Source organism: Pseudophryne corroboree, chromosome 1 (assembly GCF_028390025.1).
Source record: "Pseudophryne corroboree isolate aPseCor3 chromosome 1, aPseCor3.hap2, whole genome shotgun sequence".
Classification (NCBI taxonomy): domain Eukaryota; kingdom Metazoa; phylum Chordata; class Amphibia; order Anura; family Myobatrachidae; genus Pseudophryne; species Pseudophryne corroboree.
This window is the reverse complement of record NC_086444.1, coordinates 59,289,506-59,306,407: the sequence shown is the minus strand read 5'-3', so window position 1 is coordinate 59,306,407 and position 16,902 is coordinate 59,289,506. Positions and strand designations below refer to the sequence as shown.

The 16,902-nt window shown below is 47.4% G+C and overlaps 1 protein-coding gene across 1 annotated transcript in view; it reads right to left on the bottom strand.

The window, feature by feature from the left end:
* Window positions 1-948: 948 nt before the first annotated feature.
* CACTIN (cactin, spliceosome C complex subunit) overlaps window positions 949-16,902 on the bottom strand; it is a 35,572-nt gene continuing 19,618 nt past the window's right edge. Inside the window, exons 4-10 of the mRNA XM_063959999.1 lie at window positions 8,296-8,441; window positions 7,239-7,401; window positions 7,032-7,146; window positions 4,780-4,972; window positions 4,560-4,682; window positions 3,400-3,683; window positions 949-1,665 (exon numbers count right to left, since the gene is read on the bottom strand). Coding sequence (XP_063816069.1) covers window positions 1,175-1,665; window positions 3,400-3,683; window positions 4,560-4,682; window positions 4,780-4,972; window positions 7,032-7,146; window positions 7,239-7,401; window positions 8,296-8,441 — 1,515 coding nt within the window. The 3' untranslated portion in view covers window positions 949-1,174. The remainder of the gene's footprint in view (window positions 1,666-3,399; window positions 3,684-4,559; window positions 4,683-4,779; window positions 4,973-7,031; window positions 7,147-7,238; window positions 7,402-8,295; window positions 8,442-16,902) is intronic.

Here is a 16,902-nt window from a genome sequence, read left to right as displayed (position 1 = left end):
AGACTCTAGCTGAGGCATTCCCAACCGCGGTCCTCAAGGCACACCAACAGTGCAGGTTTTAGTGATATCCAGGCTTCAGCACAGATGGTTTAATCAAAATAACTGAGCTACTAATTAAGTCACCTGTGCTAAAGCCTGGATATCACTAAAACCTGCACTGTTGGTGTGCCTTGAGGACCGTGGTTGGGAAACACTGCTCTAGCTCTTTGCTAGAGTCTACTAAGCAGTAACAGGTCTTCGGGAAAATGGTGCAGTCGCCATACCCCACTGTGCATATGCAGAACACTGGGAAAATGTCCACCTCGCCATTTTCCCAGTGATTTTGCCGTGCTGTTGCTGCCAATGCGAGATTCCAGATAGGTAAGTTTTTAAGAACATGGGCGTGTGGTGTGGGTCCACCTGGACCCAGAGGCTCGTGTGCACTACACACCTTGCATCCATTACCGATACACCACTGCATCAGCCCCACCTGCAGTGCAACACAGTTTTACCCAGGAGCAGTTACTTGCTCCAGCTCAGAATCAGCCCTGCTATCTGACTGCACTATAAGAGTACCTGGAGTGATTACATACCCTTAGTAATTCAGGCAGTTAGAATACGTTTGTCTGTCCTTCTCTCCAAGCACAATTCAATGATAGATACAATGTGCCAGTACGAGTTTACTAAACATACAGATGGAGCCCTGCTCAATCTATCCCTTTAATGGGATTAACTGAGCCACTGCTGTATTGTTCTCTCTGTATTGTAATGCAACTGAGAACAATAGACAAAAGGATTATGCTAATAAGCCTTGGTGCACCATGGCGCACCAGAGAAGGCTAGATGAGCGTGGCTCCATCTGTATATAGCAACTATATCTATTGCGATTCCTCCACTATTAGACAAATTAGATTTGTATCCTCTTGCACTTTTTAGTACATTCACTGTGATTCTACACCACCACATCTATCAAGATGCATCAAGAAGTCTTTGTTTTTGTTTTTTTTGTTTTTACAAATAAACAAGGATAAAAACAGTCGGTAAACAGGAGAAACAAAAGCAAAAAAAGTTTTTCTTTTAAATATTAACCAAGGAACCCAAAGTCTCCAAATTGAGGCTCTTCACCCCCTGGGAACAATATTACAAATGCCCAAAAAATATATATTTCATTTGGTCTCGTCCATGTCATCATCAGTCATCTTCTGTAGCGATACCGCTTAAAGTGGAACCACAACTGAAAGATCCCATTGGAGAACTGGCAGCGGAAGCCGTGTCTATGAGAATACTCCCACTCGCGATTCACGATTTTGAAGGCAATGTCTTCGTAGGGAGGCCCTGCATGAAATCGCAGGATTGCGAAGTCCTTATTGTCCTGGCAAGCCTCGAGAAAGTACTCGGGAGTGGACCGTTTATTAATTAAGTCTGGGTAGAAAATGTTGAACTTGTAGCCCTGCACAATTTTTGGAGGAGGATTGTCAAAGTCGTAATGGGTCTGGTTGTACTTGTTCCACTCAAAGCCGGTGTGGACACGGTTGAAGAAGCGAGGTTTTCGGGGCCGGTACTTGTCTGCCCACAGGTAAGCTTTGCTGGCGACGGGAATCTCCACGCTGAACTGAGCTTCATCCCCATCCATTCCTTCCTTGGCCTTCCGAATAAAGATGTCTTCCGGGCTCTCACTGGCATCTCCTGGAAATGCCCAAACACCAACAGTTAGCATAAACCATTATTAGGTATCATGAGACGGTTAACAAAAAAGAGGGAACGGATTAAAATCGCACTAGAGGCATTGGGCCAGCCCATAGTAAATATATTCGCCATTGGGCCAACGGGTTATGCAGCCTGACAGTATAGAGACATTGCAGATACTCTGCCTAGTTACTAACAAGCCAACTAACGTAGTGCAGGACCGAGAGAGAGGAAAAAGTGGGAATGAGATTACCGCCATGCACAAAGATAAGACCACCAATTTATTTGCCCACTGAACTTCTATAATCTGTAATGGCATATTTGTAACATTTACAAAAACCTATGCCAACGTATACATGGCATGAGAGCAATTAAGATGTTTATAGCATTGCAGGAAAGTCAGACTGTAAGGTTATTATTAGGAACAATTGTTATTTATATGGAAACACGACGGGTCTGCAGCACCTTACAAAGTACATAAACAGAAAAACAGTGCAAAGAAAAAATAGTGCAAAAGACTTACATTACAAACATTGTAGAACATGGGATACATGCCATAAAAACACTGAAGAACATGCAGTCAAAATACCCATAAAAGCAGTGCTGGGCAAGCCCACTGTTGGCAGAGGGGAGGAGATGACAGTATAGGTCAGGGAAGCAAAAAGCACAAAAGGGAAGGGGGTCCTGGTCATGAGAGCTTACCATCTAGAGCATAGGGTCATACATTCAGGGGTGACAGAGGGCAGTGGGTTACGATGAGAGCAGGAAAGCTTTAGTGACTACATGGGTTTTGAGAGTCAGACTTAAGCTTTGAGTGTAGGATTTACTAAAACTGTAAACATTAAAAGTGGTGATGCTGCCTTTATCAGCCAGATTATCTCTCTCTCATTTTCTAGGATGCAACAGACAAACGATAGCGAGTCTAATTGGTTGCTATGGGCAACAACACCACCACTTAATTTTTAGAAGCTTTAGAAAATCTACCACTTGGAGAGAGGTGGAGAGCCTGATAGAAGGAGAGAGTTCCTGTGCACGGGCAAACTTTTGGAGAAGAGAGTGGGAGGAGGGGCTGCAGTAGTAGGCAAAGTGAAGTGGGTGGGAGTGTGGAGGGAGAGGAGGTCGGAGATGTAGGGTGGAGAGGAATGGGTGAGGGGTTTGCAGGTGAATGTGACGGGTTTGAAATGGGGACTGAAGGGGAGTCAGTGTTAGAGGAGAGGGGGAGGCAGACGGATTTTGTTTGGAGAGGTAGATGAGCTGTATAGTAACACTGAGGACAGAACTGGAGTGGAGAGAGTGGAGCTTTTTTCTTATCCATTTCAGAATTCTCGGAAGTTTATTAGTCAATTTAATAGTTTCAAATCAAACTGGCCTAAAATTGTGAGCTTAATATAATCAGATCGTATTCGTGGTCCACCACCCTGACTGCAAGCTGCTTATGTTTTATTGATCATTATTATACTACAAGTATGGTGGACCTGACTAATCATCCCACCCTAACACACTGCATTACCTGCCCTCCACTCTGCATTATGCCCTCCCCTGGTACCCACTGCAGATGCCATACTCTAACAGCCTCATCTATCAGAGCTTCTTATGCGGCTTCCTTTTACCTCCTAACATTTAATGCTTTTTCTCTGAATATATTAGCTCCACTGTCATTTCAAATATTCACAGAAGTCCCCAGTTCTTTCCATTAGCATGTTCATAACCGTATCGTGTCCAACCCTGCCTTACCGGTCACTTGCAGCTGCTGTCTGCACAGTACAAGCCTCTGCTGGTCTTCTTCAAAGTCAACGACGTGAGCGTCGAAAGGCAGCTCCTGATTGGTGAGCAGCTTGGGGCTGTATCTGCCGGCGTCGTAGTCATTAAGGCTTTGCTGTATGAGGTCTTCTTCCATCAGCACAGACTCGCCACCCCCATCCTTTGCCTCTCCGTCTGGGGCACTGCCACCTTCGCCAGGCTCAGTGGCAGAGGTCGATGGGCCGGGCTCCCCTGACGCCGGCTCATCTCTAACTGGCCTGAGAACAACAAACAGGAACAAAATAGATGCAGAAACTAAATGGGCAAAACGAATACCGCATATCAAAAGAACCGGATCCTGTAAGTAACTTTGTACCACCCACATGGTGATAGTTCTGTACATTCCCACTTGCCTGGTGGCTACAGGCAGAGACACATTTCTTCTTTCTGCGCGAAATATTTCTGGGAACTGTAATTGTGTTACTGTTTTTGGCATCTACGGACTAAGCGTACACCAAAACAATTTTCTAATGTCTCTGTTACAATTCTGTAGTCATAGATGAAAACCAAAGTTCACTTCACAAGTCTCCCCTTCCATCTACCATCGATGCTTAGCAACCATCAATGGTTTGCCACTCATAGTTAAGGGTTTTTGCCATCGATGGCAGAGATCCAATGTTTCTCTACCATCAACGGCAAAGAGAAAGGGTTGCAATGCACCACCTCACAATCAGTAAAAGTGCTGCACAGGCCATCCATGGTCTAACACGGTGGTTCTCAAACTCAGTCCTCAGGACCCCACACAGTTCACGTTTCCCATGTCACCCGGCAGCTGCTCTGTGTATCACCAACTGTCACATTTTAAAAACGTACAGGTGACCTGCAAAACATGAACCGTGTGGGGTCCTGAGGACAGAGATTAAGAACCTGTGGTGTAACATATCGATGGTTCCCCACCATCGACGTAAATTACTGATGGTAGACATGATGATGGCCATCTCTAATATAAACTACCCACGGAAGGAGCTCAAGGCAAATACACGATAGAGGTTAACTGTGACACATTGCTCTGCGTTACTTACTGATGCAGACTTTTTTTAATCATATAAAACAAATCAATGTACAGAGTGAAGAATACATCGTTCTTACACTACCTGTCATTGGGGGAATCCGGCTCCTGCTTCATTATAGGGAACAGGGGCTCACTCTCCACCCCCTGCTCTTGCTTCAGCTTGAACAGCTTCTGGCGTAAAACATCCTGGTGCCTCTCTCTCAGCCTGCCAAAGTGAGGGGGAGATACAGGAGTGACGTCCAGCTCACCACAGGATCACACAAAGCTGTATGCATTCTGTGGCTATAAAACCGGTCACTGACCTGGCTCGTGCCATGTAAGCACGCAGCTGCTGGAGGAGGCTCTCCCAGTACCCAATATCCAAGTTGGGTCCTCCTGCCCTGATCCTGCTCTCAATCCCTTGAGATATGACCTGTAGTTGGCTGTAGGTCTTTCCTTTAAACACAGACTGGACATCTGTGCTGACAGAGGCATTCACCCCTTCTCGTCTCTCCCCTAGAAGACAGGACGGAAGTCTGTAATTACTATTCTCTGGACCAGGAAAGGGCTCACAAAGCCGCACACAACAGCAGAGCAAAATACATTTTACATGAAAGAGTAAGGAAGGAGATGTCTGAATGTTTATCCAAATTAACATGAACAACGACAGTAATAAAAACACACAACTGTGACGGCTCTTGTATTAACTCATCTGCTTCAAAAGAAAAAAAATTAAAGAAGAAACTGGTGATGGAAATGAAGTTTGGAATTATTACAGCATTGTCTGATTTCCATGACATAAAACACTTGAGGGTGTAGTATGGTATGCCGGTGGCCGGAATCCCGACCGCCGGCATACCGACAGCTGGGCGGGCGCAAATGAGCCCCTTGCGGGCACGGTGGCGCGCTGTGTGTGCCACGTTATTTATTCTCCCTCCAGGGAGGTCATGGACCCCCAAGAGGGAGAAAAGATGTCGGTATGCCGGCTGTCGGGATTCCGGCGCCGGTATACTGTGTGCCGAGATCCCGACAGCCGGCAAACTGAAGACCACCCCTTTGTGATTACCATTCATATAACATATAGGCCCTGGTTTATCAAGCCTTAGACAGTGATAAATTAGATGATATTAGGTGATAAAGTACCAACCTAACTGTCATTATTCTAACACAGCCTGTAACATGGCGGCTAGAAGCTGGTTGGTTGGTACTTTATCTCTCTCCAAGGCTTGATAAATCTGGGCCATATAGTGTATAAAAAATAAACACTAAAGTTAGTGCAAAAAAAAAAACAACATAAGCAGTTATGCTGCAACAATTCAGAAACATTTGAATCAATGCCTTGAACACATAGGGGTATATTTACCAAGGTGTGAATGTTTGACTGGTTGCTATTAGCAACGTACAATCTCTTTCAAAGTCTTAGATTTTGAATACATTAGACAGACCTACATTTATAGACTGGGGTACAAGATGTCATCTAAAGGTCATCTGCTATTTCAGCCACATTAGTTATTTGAAAACTTTACACAGGTGCTGATCCAAGCGCATTCCCTAATAATAAAAAGCCTCCTCCAGCATTTGAACCTGGCTTGCTGTTTGGGCGACTGTCACTTCTCGATGCACGACGTACTATTACAACGAACGATGTAGTTTTTCACAGGGTCTAGCGATGCATTTCTGTCGCACTGGTGGCCGCAGAGTGATTGACATGAAGTGGGCATTTCTGGGTGTCAACTGACCGTTTTCAGAGAGTGTACGGAAAAACGCAGGCGTGGCTGGGCAAACGCTGGGCGGGTTTGTGACATCAAAACAGGAACTGAACAGTCTGAAGTGATCGCAAGCGCTGAGTAGGTTTTGAGCTACTCTGAAACTGCAAAAAACAAAAAAAAAAAAAACTTTGTAGCCGCTCTGCGATCCATTCGTTCGCACATCTGCTAAGCTAAAATACACTCCCAGTGGGCGGCCGCATAGCGTTTGCACGCCTGCTAAAAACTGCTAGCGAGCGATCAACTCGGAATGACCCCCATAGTGCCTAATGGCAATACACAGGTGGTTTCAAAAGCTTTCAGGTGAAATTCTGCCATACACCTTAATATATAATTCATAATCAGTCAGACCAAATATCCGACACTCCATACACTAGGGGTGGCCAGACTTCTGGAGTTGCGATCTGCTCTGAACGTTAAAAAGCTCGTGACCTACCTGGGTGGCATGTTTTGTGTGCGCCATAAAAAGGAAGGAGTGGTATAACAAAAGGGGGGCATGTCCTCACAGTAATGGGCGTAGGGTACGTCTCTCCCTCAACCTGATCCGACACTTTGGCCGTCTCTGCCATACACCATCAGATAATTGGTCTCTGTGTGCTATGCTGAATACACCTGCTGTCAGATCATAGTAACAACTATCGCATGTTTCGGGCATGCTGAAAGATATCTCAGGCCTGGCAGAGCGATAATTGCTGTTCTGTCGCGTCCATACACTGTACAATTATCAGTGTAATAGTAAGCAGCGTATGGCGGCCTTTAGTGGGTTATCTATAATCCATCAAACACATAAGACATCTCTTATAACACACCTGGACCCTTCCCAGAGGTTTCCAGCTTGCGCAGCTTAGAAATTTCATCCTCCGTGATCGTTGTCATGTCCCTCCAGAAATCAACGTTCTTCCCCTGCTCCAGCTCCATGTAGATCTGGAAGGAAATGGATTGAGAATGATACACAAGGCTTGCAGATTATGTGCGGCTGTACAGGAATGAGACCTTCCCCGGTGAGAACCACCCACCTGGATGTCTTCCAGCAAATCATCCAGATCAGACACCGTGAGTCCAGTTAAAAAGGTGTAAGGTTCGTGCATTTCCACAGCCAAGTCGTCATCTTCTGCACTGATGTACTTTGCCAGCAGATCTATGGGTTTAGCACGACCATCCCTTATGCGGATTTTGGACCTATGGATTGGAAGAAAAAAATAAATAAATAAACTAAGGGTGAAATAAGGGGATACCGGGGGGATGAGATGAGGCGCCGATGCAATGGCAACTCACCCCTCTTGCAGCTAATTTAGTGTTCATTCTAGCACCCTGCACCTGTCAAAACCAATGCAGTTCCTCTTTTCTGCCTGGGGTGTTGCTCTCTGCCCTGGTGCTTCTAGCACACTCTTGTCTGTATCTCAGCACTGCGATACAGACCACAGTGTGCTAGAAATACCAGAGCAGAGCGCGACACCCCAGGCAGGAATGTGGAACTGCATGGGTTGCGACAGGTGCAGGGTGCTAGAATGTACACTATAATTGACTTGACCCCGTTGCCTTTGCTATAAGGCCTGCATGAGCAGGGCCCATTAGTCACTAATTACCCACAGCCATAAGGTAGACAGGAGGTGCGCCGTCTACTTATAAACCACATACTAGAGACAAACAGTTATAATAGCACACATAAGTATAATGTACCCCCCGCCACCAGTATGCGGTACAATAAAACGGCGGTGGTGTGGTCATGCCACCAAGCTGTAGCCTTAGAAAGAGATCAGTCTTACAGGGCAGAACAAGGGGGGTACAAAAATAGGAAGCACCATTAAAATGGCAAAGGCGACTTTGTACATCTTATAAAGCAGTTAAAAAAACAAAACAAAAAAACAAAAACAAAACTTTAATGTTTAATAAATGTTTCAAACGGAAGCCATATTAAAAATAAAAAAAGAAATAAAACCCACACAGATATTTTTCCATCAAGATCAGGAAAACCGCCGACACTAAGTACAACATTTGTAAGCAATCAGAGGGATTGGATTGTAGGCAGATAGCGCACTACAGGAAATCCTGTTCTATTTCCCACTGACACACCTAAGTTTTGCCTGATGAAGGTGAAAGTTATCTTCTTGCTCCTCCCACGTCTTAAAGTGCTCCGCCTCCTTCTCTCGCTGCAGCATCTCCAGCTCCTGCTCTCTCATGGCCTTCTCTCTCTCGCGCTCCAGACGGAGCTGTTTCACCTTTAAAACGACAAAAATAAAAATGTGTCTATAATGGCAGCTGGGACGGGGCATCCGGGTGATAATCAGACTGATAAGGAAAGCAGTGTCCTGGGGACCCTGAAAGCAAGGCCAAAAAGTCTATTCCTGTAAAATAAAGCGTATGTAGACTCTGGGTTTATGGTCATTTAAACTTTTCACAAAAATTCTCATGTGTGAAAAAAATAGGTCTACTTAATTTATCTGTGTTTTTTTTGTTTAAAGCACATTTATTGCTTTTGTATACAGTAGCTCCTAATCATTTAGGGGTATATTCAATTGAAGTCGGATCCATTCCGACATTAATTTGTCGGAATGGATCCGACCTGGGCTATTCAATGACATCTCAATTCGACTTTTAAAAAAGTCGAATTGAGATGCGGGAGCTAGACGGGGGAGAGCCGCGGGCAGACAGGGGAGAGCAGCGCTACAGCAGCGGCTATATAGCTGATGCTGTAGTGCTGCTCTCCCTCCCAAGTCTCTCTGCATCCCCCCCAAGTCTCTCTGCATCCCCCCCAAGTCTCTCTGCATCCCCCCCCCCCCTGCATCACAGCCGCCGCTCACGGCAGAGTCCACACGGTCTCGCTTGCTGGAGCTGAGTGGACGCTGCTGTGAGCGGCGGCTGTGACATCCTCCGGCGCTGCTCTCCCCGTCCCCGGCGCGGCTCTCCCCGTCTCACTTCGACTTTTTTTAAAGTCGAATTGAGATGGTCGAAAAGGGGGCCAAAACCTGTCAGTTTTGGCCCCGTTTTCGACATAGGCACGTGGATCGGCAGCTATTCCGCCGATCCACGTGCTTATCGACAAGTGGGGTTAGATTGAATAGGTCGGAAACCCTTCCAACCTAAAAAAAAGTCGAAAACTGCCGTCTTTTCGACAGACGGCAGATTTCGACTTCAATTGAATATACCCCTTAATCTTATAAGCAAGAATGTACACGTTACAAATATTCTTCTTTTCAAAGTTGGGGGTATGAATAAGAGAAACAGGCTGCCATGGGGTAACCAGGGGGAAGATAACTGAAGACCACTGCTGTAGAACACAGATGCATGCAATCTATTCTATATACGTTGATGGAATAGACGCCCATGTGACAGGTAATGCTCACGTACTGCTGAGCGACACTGGAGGAAATCACGCTCTAAGGCAGGCTTCCTCCATTTCAAACTTATGCTTTCATCCTTCAGTGCTGCCCTTTCTCTTGCTAAACAGTCATACTTCAAGAACCTCATCTCCTCCCAGTCTTCCAACCCCCGGCGCCTCTTTGCCACTCTCAACTCACTCCTCTGCCCACCTCCACCTCGTCTCCCTTCCTCACTCTCTGCTCTTGACTTTGCCACTTACTTCACATCCAAAATTGACTCCATACGTCAGGACATCACATCACACCAGACCATCAGTAACCAGCCTTCTCCCATCCCTTACCAACCCTCCCCATCCCTCGCACCAACTCTGTCATCTTTCTCCCATGCATCTGGAGAGGAAGTCATGGCCCTCATTCGTTCCTGTCCCCTCACCACCTCCCCACTTGACCCTATCCCCTCCCGCCTCCTCCGCTACCTCTCTTCTTCTGCATGTTCCCATCTTTCCCACCTTCTCAATCTCTCCCCATCATCAGGCACTGTCCCCTCTGCCTTCAAGCACGCACTCATCTCTCCTATTCTTAAAAAACCTACCCTTGATCCAAACACTCTCTCCAACTACCGACCCATCTCTCTCCTCCCTTTTGCCTCCAAACTCCTTGAGCGTATTGTCTACAACCGCCTTACTTCCTTTCTTTCCTCACACTCACTGCTTGACCCATTCCAATCTGGCTTCCGTCCTCTCCACTCCACTGAAACTGCCCTTACAAAAGTATGCAATGACCTCCATGCTGCTAAATCTAAGGGACACTACTCTCTACTTATTCTACTTGATCTCTCTGCTGCTTTTGACACTGTGGACCATCCTCTCCTACTGCAAATCCTTCACTCCATTGGTCTGCGTGACACTGCCCTCTCTTGGTTGTCGTCCTACCTTTCTGACCGTTCATTCTCTGTCTCCTCTCATGACTCCACCTCCCCCTCACTTCCACTAACTGTAGGGGTACCCCAAGGTTCTGTCCTTGGTCCTCTTCTCTTCTCTCTCTATACGTCCTCACTAGGTAAGCTCATTAGTTCTTTTGGCTTCCAATATCATATCTATGCTGATGACACTCAAATCTATCTTTCCTCTCCAGACCTCTCCCCTACTCTCCTCACTCGTATCTCCAACTGTCTCTCTGCTACCTCTTCCTGGATGTCCCAGCGCTTTCTTAAACTTAACATGTCTAAGACCGAGCTGATCATCTTCCCTCCCTCCCGCATAACCTCACCTCCTACAATCTCATTATCTATTGATGGCACTACTATCTCCTCTACCCCCCAAGTGCGCTGTCTTGGAGTAATCCTTGACTTCTCCCTCTCCTTCAAACCACACATTCAGCACCTCTCACAAACCTGCCGTTTTCATCTAAAAAATATTTCCAGGATCAGACCCTTTCTGACCCAGGATGCTACTAAGACTCTTATCCACTCACTGGTCATCTCCAGACTGGACTACTGTAATCTCCTCCTGACTGGCATTCCTGACAAATACCTCTCTCCACTCCAATCTATCCTCAATGCTGCTGCCCGGCTCATTTTCCTCTCCAAACGCACTACGTCCACCTCTCCTCTCTTACTAGACCTTCACTTTCAGAATCCATTTCAAGCTTCTCACACTTGCTTACAAAGCCCTCACCCACTCCTCTCCCATCTACATCTCTGATCTTATCTCGCTTTACACTCCCACCCGTCCTCTTCGCTCTGCTAATGCTCGCCGACTCTCCTGCCTACGGATTACTTCCTCCCACTCCTACCTCCAAGATTTTTCACGCGCTGCACCACTTCTCTGGAATTCCCTACCTCTCCCCCTCAGACTCTCCACCTCTCTACAAAACTTCAAATGGGCTCTCAAGACCCACTTCTTCACCAAACCCAGCCAAATCTCATCCTAAACCTCTGTTCCACGCTCTCTATGTACCCATCTGTCTCACCCCTGTCTGTCTACCCCTCCCCTTTAGAATGTAAGCTCTCACGAGCAGGGACCTCTTCCCCTCATGTGCTTACCCTTTTCTTACTTTAATAATCTTCAGCTGCACCAATTCCAGCAGTCTTCTGCCACCTGATACTTATTCCAGTGTCATCTGCTGATGTAGCTTTGTTTATTTACCCTGTACTTGTCCTATATTGTCGTCAACTGTAAGTTGCTGTTTTCCTGTTTGATTATTTGTTTATGTACTCTGTAATTGGGCGCTGCGGAACCCTTGTGGCGCCATATAAATAAAGGATAATAATAATAATAATAATAATAATAATAATAATAATAATAAAGGTACAGACTCGTATAACAAGAGGTCAGAGGTGGGTGCCTGATGCTAGACAATGTCATCTGCGCCCCCATTGCTCGAGCCGTCAGTTACTGCAGACATAGGTCTCATGTCAGGGCACTGGGTTGCAGTTTGTATTATTACATACTGAGGCAGTGTGCTATTTTATTCTCCAGGCTAGAGAAACACTAACAGAGACTGCGGTTCCAAGGGAGACCGGTTATACCACTTTTATTTAATAAGACCAAAATTAAAAACACAGCCTATTAAGTAATTACAGTAATTGACTCTGCATTAAACAGAGCTCTTGCTGCCACAATCTATACCCCATTGTACACCCCTTAGGGTAGATGAGAACACGGAACACCATAAAACAACCAAAAGGCTAGAGCATTAAACGCCAAGTACAGTACATAAGGCAGCAAGATTGTAATACCTGTATTGAATCACTCTCTGGATCTTGGCGATACAGGGCTTGTTCTGGGTTAAAACGCAATTCCGAATGCATATGGATTGGATTTCTTTTTTTGTTTTAGGAAAATGCGCATGTGACGGGGCTGTATAAGCAGCTTACAGTGACGTACGGAGTGTACAAGCAGTGAGATTTTTTTCTTACGATTTTCACTATATAGTGTTCACTCTAAGATTTTTTTAGGGCAGGGTGCTGATCACGGGTAAGGGCACATTTTTCATTCGGGAAGGCACATTTTTCAGTTAGAAGGGCAAAATTAGGTACACACTATAATGCTTGGTCCTCCATTCCCACATGCTACAGAATGGCTAGTGTGCGCCGAATGCACGCAGCAAAAATTTAGAGGCGTTGTTTTTCGTGGGGAAGGGGCATGGCCACATAATAGTGGCAATTTCACATTACACCACACAGTAGTGCAGCTAATACACACTGCACCAGGTAGAGAGCACCTGAGACACACTGCACCAGGTAGAGAGCACCTGAGACACACTGCACCAGGTAGAGAGCACCTGAGACACACTGCACCAGGTAGAGAGCACCTGAGACACACTGCACCAGGTAGAGAGCACCTGAGACACACTGCACCAGGTAGAGAGCACCTGAGACACACTGCACCAGGTAGAGAGCACCTGAGACACACTGCACCAGGTAGAGAGCACCTGAGACACACTGCACCAGGTAGAGAGCACCTGAGACACACTGCACCAGGTAGAGAGCACCTGAGACACACTGCACCAGGTAGAGAGCACCTGAGACACACTGCACCAGGTAGAGAGCACCTGAGACACACTGCACCAGGTAGAGAGCACCTGAGACACACTGCACCAGGTAGAGAGCACCTGAGACACACTGCACCAGGTAGAGAGCACCTGAGACACACTGCACCAGGTAGAGAGCACCTGAGACACACTGCACCAGGTAGAGAGCACCTGAGACACACTGCACCAGGTAGAGAGCACCTGAGACACACTGCACCAGGTAGAGAGCACCTGAGACACACTGCACCAGGTAGAGAGCACCTGAGACACACTGCACCAGGTAGAGAGCACCTGAGACACACTGCACCAGGTAGAGAGCACCTGAGACACACTGCACCAGGTAGAGAGCACCTGAGACACACTGCACCAGGTAGAGAGCACATGAGACACACTGCACCAGGTAGAGAGCACCTGAGACACACTGCACCAGGTAGAGAGCACCTGAGACACACTGCACCAGGTAGAGAGCACCTGAGACACACTGCACCAGGTAGAGAGCACCTGAGACACACTGCACCAGGTAGAGAGCACCTGAGACACACTGCACCAGGTAGAGAGCACCTGAGACACACTGCACCAGGTAGAGAGCACCTGAGACACACTGCACCAGGTAGAGAGCACTGAGACACACTGCACCAGATAGAGAGCACTGAGACACACTACACCAGGTAGAGAGCACTGAGACACACTGCACCAGGTAGAGAGCACTGAGACACACTGCACCAGGTAGAGAGCACTGAGACACTGCACCAGGTAGAGAGCACTGAGGCACACTGCACCAGGTAGAGAGCACTGAGGCACACTGCACCAGGTAGAGAGCACTGAGGCACACTGCACCAGGTAGGGCACATTTTTGATCTCTGCTTTTTTTGTGGCAATTTTACTTACTGGGGGCTGGTTCCCCCCTCACACACTGCGGAGCTGGTTGAAAATGGCCACCACACTGATCCATGTACACAGAGGAGGGAGGGCTGGGTTTGCCTCGGCGGGAGAAGCAAACCCAGCCCTCCTTATTTTACCAGATCCCCTTCAGCCAGCGCATTAGCGCAACAAGCCTAAGGCAGCTGCAGGGGGGAGTGACAGCTCGGCGGAGAGGCGTGACTGCGCGGTGGGACAGAGCGGCGGGGAGGAGCAGGGGGCAGTGACAGCGCGGTGGGACAGAGCGGCGGGGAGGAGCAGGGGGCAGTGACAAGGCGGTGGGACAGAGCGGCGGGGAGGAGCAGTGACAAGGCGGTGGGACAGAGCGGCGGGGAGGAGCAGGGGGCAGTGACAGCGCGCCGGTGAGTAGGCAGTCCTTTAGTAATCAGCGGGGTGGGCACAAACGGGCAGGGTGCATTCTGCCACTCAGAAAAGGGGTAGGGCGCAGCGCCCCGTGAAAGAAGGCTAGAGTGAACACTATCAAAGTCGTAAGGAAAAGTTAGTGCAGATCGCATGGTGAAAGTCACCTTGCGATCCCGATGCACGGTCCTGCGAGGTCGGTCTCACAAGCCTAGATAGACAGTGCAGGCAAGTCATATCAATTTTGACTCTCATAGAAAAGACACAAAATTGACACTTAGCTAAATTCGTACATTGGCCCTCATTCCGAGTTGTTCGCTCGGAGATTTTCATCGCATCGCAGTGAGAATTCTCTTAGTGCGCATGCGTAATGTTCGCACTGCGCATGCGCCAAGTAACTTTACTAAGAAGAAAGTATTTTTACTCACGGCTTTTTCATCGCTTCGGCGATCGCATTGTGATTGACAGGAAATGGGTGTTACTGGGCGGATGTACGGCGTTTTAGGGGCGTGTGGCTGGAAACGCTACCGTTTCCGGAAAAAACGCAGGCGTGTCCGGAGAAACGGTGGGAGTGCTTGGGCGAACGCTGGGTGTGTTTATGACGTCAGCCGGGACCGAAAAGCACTGAACTGATCGCACAGGCAGAGTAAGTCTGAAGCTACTCCAAAACTGCTAACTCGTTTGTGATCGCAATAATGCGCATACATCGGTCGCACATTTAAGAAGTTTAGATTCACTCCCAGTAGGCGGCGGCTTAGCGTGTGTAACTCTGCTAAATTCGCCTTGCGAGCGAACAACTCGGAATGAGGGCCATAGTCAGTATCGCAAGCAGAGTCATCTATGCCTGAGACACTGACCTAGTCCCTATCGCACAGTGAGAATCAGGTTTAGCCTGAATCTCACCATGTGTACACACCTTAAGGGCGATTCAGACTCATAAAGGAGCAGGGAAGGCCGAGAAGCAACATGGACGAAAAAAAAACCCAAAACACGTTGGAAAACCGAAAAAAGCATAATTGCGGCACTTTCCTACCGAAATAGGCATGCGTGGGTGCAAATATACTGAACCATTGTCCTGATAAGGGCAGCCTATATCCTGCCACCCACTGCATGTAATGTAGCTGCCCCCACCACCACCCTGTCTCCTAACCACTCTGCAGACTGGTTTTGCCATTTAAAATTATTGCCACTTTAAATAAATAAATATGGACAGACTCTCCTCAACGATGCCTCAGTCTTACAGACTATTGCATTTATCACCAGTGCCTTGTTTCTGGTAAATGTTCAAAGGAAGCATTATGAGGGTTTAGGTGTACTTATGCAAGCTGGGGCTGGGGAACATTTTCAGGAGAGTATTGTGTCAGCGCCGACATGGGGGTGCAGCTCCGGACTCCCCCATCCACCACACTATGGTCTACTCTCCCCCCACCCTCCTGTCCAGGGCAGACAGAGCAAGGGGCAGAGGAGGTAGTCTGTTACCTGGCGGAGGTGGGTCCATGTCGGCTTCTGCGCACTCCATTGGTCAGCACAATATAATTCCATGTGATACTTGCATTTCTTCATATGATATGTAAACAGTTATAATGGTCGACATGTTGCCTGTCGACATCATAACCATCAACACTGCAGTGTCAACTGTTAATGCAGACCTTTTGACTACATCCCCTACTTGCATAGTAACCAGCTTCTGCAGCAACATCTCATATTCTGCAGATCCTAGACACAACGCAGCAGCCACAGCTTTTCCCCCCAATACAAGTTCTGTTCCGCTACGTATACATACTCAGTCACACACAATATACAAGTCAGCACAGTCTGCTGATGCGTCCCAGCCTAGCTAAATTGCAGTGTAAGAATAAACCTAACATGTGTGGGCTACATGCAAAAGCAGCCAGTATTTCCCATGCACAGAAAAAATAAGAATTTACTTACCGATAATTCTATTTCTCGGAGTCCGTAGTGGATGCTGGGGTTCCTGAAAGGACCATGGGGAATAGCGGCTCCGCAGGAGACAGGGCACAAAAAGTAAAGCTTTTCCAGATCAGGTGGTGTGCACTGGCTCCTCCCCCTATGACCCTCCTCCAGACTCCAGTTAGGTACTGTGCCCGGACGAGCGTACACAATAAGGGAGGATTTTGAATCCCGGGTAAGACTCATACCAGCCACACCAATCACACCGTACAACTTGTGATCTAAACCCAGTTAACAGTATGATAACAGAAGAGCCTCTGAAAGATGGCTCCCTAAACAATAACCCGAATTAGTTAATAATAACTATGTACAAGTATTGCAGATAATCCGCACTTGGGATGGGCGCCCAGCATCCACTACGGACTCCGAGAAATAGAATTATCGGTAAGTAAATTCTTATTTTCTCTGACGTCCTAGTGGATGCTGGGGTTCCTGAAAGGACCATGGGGATTATACCAAAGCTCCCAAACGGGCGGGAGAGTGCGGATGACTCTGCAGCACCGAATGAGAGAACTCCAGGTCCTCCTTTGCCAGGGTATCAAATTTGTAGAATTTTACAAACGTGTTCTCCCCTGAC